At 38.0% G+C, this 2,126-nt stretch overlaps 1 protein-coding gene across 1 annotated transcript; it reads left to right on the top strand.

The window, feature by feature from the left end:
• On the top strand, positions 1–1,405 carry LOC140884801 (NAC domain-containing protein 90-like). The gene is made up of 3 exons (XM_073291660.1): positions 1–157; positions 478–761; positions 915–1,405. The coding sequence occupies exons 1-3, from the start codon at positions 4–6 to the stop codon at positions 1,182–1,184; spliced, it is 708 nt and encodes a 235-aa protein (XP_073147761.1). The 5' UTR covers positions 1–3; the 3' UTR covers positions 1,185–1,405.
• Positions 1,406–2,126: the final 721 nt, after the last annotated feature.

The raw sequence follows: 2,126 nt of genomic DNA, 5'->3' as shown, positions 1-2,126 counted from the left end.
TCCATGGAGGAAATTGCACCTGGCTTTCGCTTTTATCCTACAGAAGAAGAACTCGTATCCTTCTATCTTCTTAACCAGCTCCGGCTCGAAAAACTCGAAATAAATCTCGTCATCCCTCTCGTCCAAATTTATCAGTTCGAGCCATGGCAACTTCCAAGTAAGTACATATTACGCGAGCCATGTTTTCGACTCCATCGACTTGTACCTAAATTAAATATATATATAGGGTGATGCTACATGTATACGAAAGGTTACACGTTGGGTTACACGTTGCACTTAAAATTACATATATATATCATTAATGTATTTTGGAAAGATTTTTTTCAAATCAAGCATAAATTTGTAATTTCATGTGTAATGTGTAATCAAAGGTGTAACTCAATGTGTACATGTAGCATTTCCCAAATATATATCACATGCAACCACCTAGAATTATTAATGAACTTAATTATCAAATATCATTTTCCATGCATGCAGTGCAATGTGGGGAGCTTTGTCGAGGAGATAAGGAACAATGGTTCTTTTTCGTACCAAGAAAGGAGAATGAAGTACGTAGAGGGAGGCCGAACCGGACCACCGTCACCGGCTACTGGAAAGCCACCGGCTCGCCGAGCTACGTGTATGCGGCGGATCGCAAAGTGATTGGAGTGAGGAAAAGCATGGTTTTCTACAAAGGGAAAGCTGGGAGTGGGAAGAAAACCCAATGGAAAATGAACGAGTACACAGCCATTCTACATGATTCGCACACTTCTATTCCCAAGGTACGTACACATTCTGCTCACGTAGGTGTTCACGATATATTTCTCTTACGTTTATTGGAAAAAAAAATATATGTGACTATACTTTGAGAGTGCATGTTTGCAACTTCTGAAAATAAGTGCTTAATTATATATATATACATGATGATTCTGCAGTTGCGGGACGAGCTGTCTTTGTGCAGAGTTTACGTCGTATCGGGGAGTTTGCGGGCGTTCGATCGACGCCCTGGTGCAGAACCAGGAGAAACGTCCACTGGCCGGAATGTTAATGATGGTGCAATGGGTGAAAATAGAAGCAATATAGGTTTTACCAGCTCAAGTCAATTATTACTGGAATGCAACAAGGAAATTGATATTAATGGAGGAGGATCGAGTGGAGATATGATGTTTGGTTTGGAAAATCTATTAGAATTAGAATGGGAATAATTTATACATTTGATTAATTATCACACTTTGAACCGTAAAAATAACTGCCAACATCCACAGAAATAATATAAATGAGAAATTTCACCCTGCAGTAAGGTAATGCCTTAAGCTTGAATATGAATATATAGAAATATATATATAGGCATCCGTTCTTATACGTGAGATCCACTTAAAATATATATATGAACCCCAGACATATCGATAAATGTCCCCATCAGAACATGTCCCTCAAATACTAGTACTTCGTATTCATAAATCTATTCTATATTCATTTCTTTTTCGTGTTGTCAATATTATTATTTTTTTGTCACGTGGGAACCCGTAGTCGCTACCATTCGGTGCGCTCTGAGTAAACCCCGAACTAACGCAATAGCCTGCAAACTACACTAGTAGTCAGGTAAACCACACTAGGCAAGCCATGTGTGACAGGCTAATCCAAAAAGATGTTAACAAGAAAATCGAACTCTTGACCTATAACCAAGAGATTATCTAACTACTCAACCAATTGAACATTGGACACCCTTTGAGGGCGTTGTCATTATTATTATTATTATTTTATTGGAAGGTGGCGTTACTCTAGCGGATTTTAGATCGTTGACCTAAGTTGTCGGCGTTGTAATAAAAAGTCTTGCACGTGAGTCCGCGACCCAAATTCGTCAAGCTAGGCCTTGACCTTTAAATCACACTTTAAGTTCAAATCAAGTTCAAAGACTCAGTCCTTTAATTAAATTAGCCTCAAATACCATTTACTCTTTGGATAAATCTTTTTATGCTTCTATCTAATTTCCGCATTCGTGAGTAATAATTTATTTATTCCGTATACACATTTGTAATACAGCGACCTAAAACTTCTCAACGGGCAGAGAAGATCGGGTTTAAACCCGCTAAAAAACCTCCACTTCATTTTACAAACAGACTAATTGAAGTTGGTTTTCTTTTATT

Source organism: Henckelia pumila, chromosome 2 (assembly GCF_033568475.1).
Source record: "Henckelia pumila isolate YLH828 chromosome 2, ASM3356847v2, whole genome shotgun sequence".
Lineage (NCBI taxonomy): Eukaryota > Viridiplantae > Streptophyta > Magnoliopsida > Lamiales > Gesneriaceae > Henckelia > Henckelia pumila.
The sequence above is the reverse complement of the archived record's forward strand: the minus strand, read 5'-3'. Positions and strand labels throughout refer to the sequence as shown.

What these genes read in the sequence shown, in the direction of transcription:
- LOC140884801 (XM_073291660.1), top strand. Translation starts at nt 4, where the DNA reads ATGGAGGAAATTGCACCTGGCTTTCGCTTTTATCCTACAGAAGAAGAA. An exon ending in CGAGCCATGGCAACTTCCAA is followed by an intron (nt 158 to 477) that starts GTAAGTACATAT and finishes CCATGCATGCAG; the next exon opens with TGCAATGTGGGGAGCTTTGT. An exon ending in CGCACACTTCTATTCCCAAG is followed by an intron (nt 762 to 914) that starts GTACGTACACAT and finishes ATGATTCTGCAG; the next exon opens with TTGCGGGACGAGCTGTCTTT.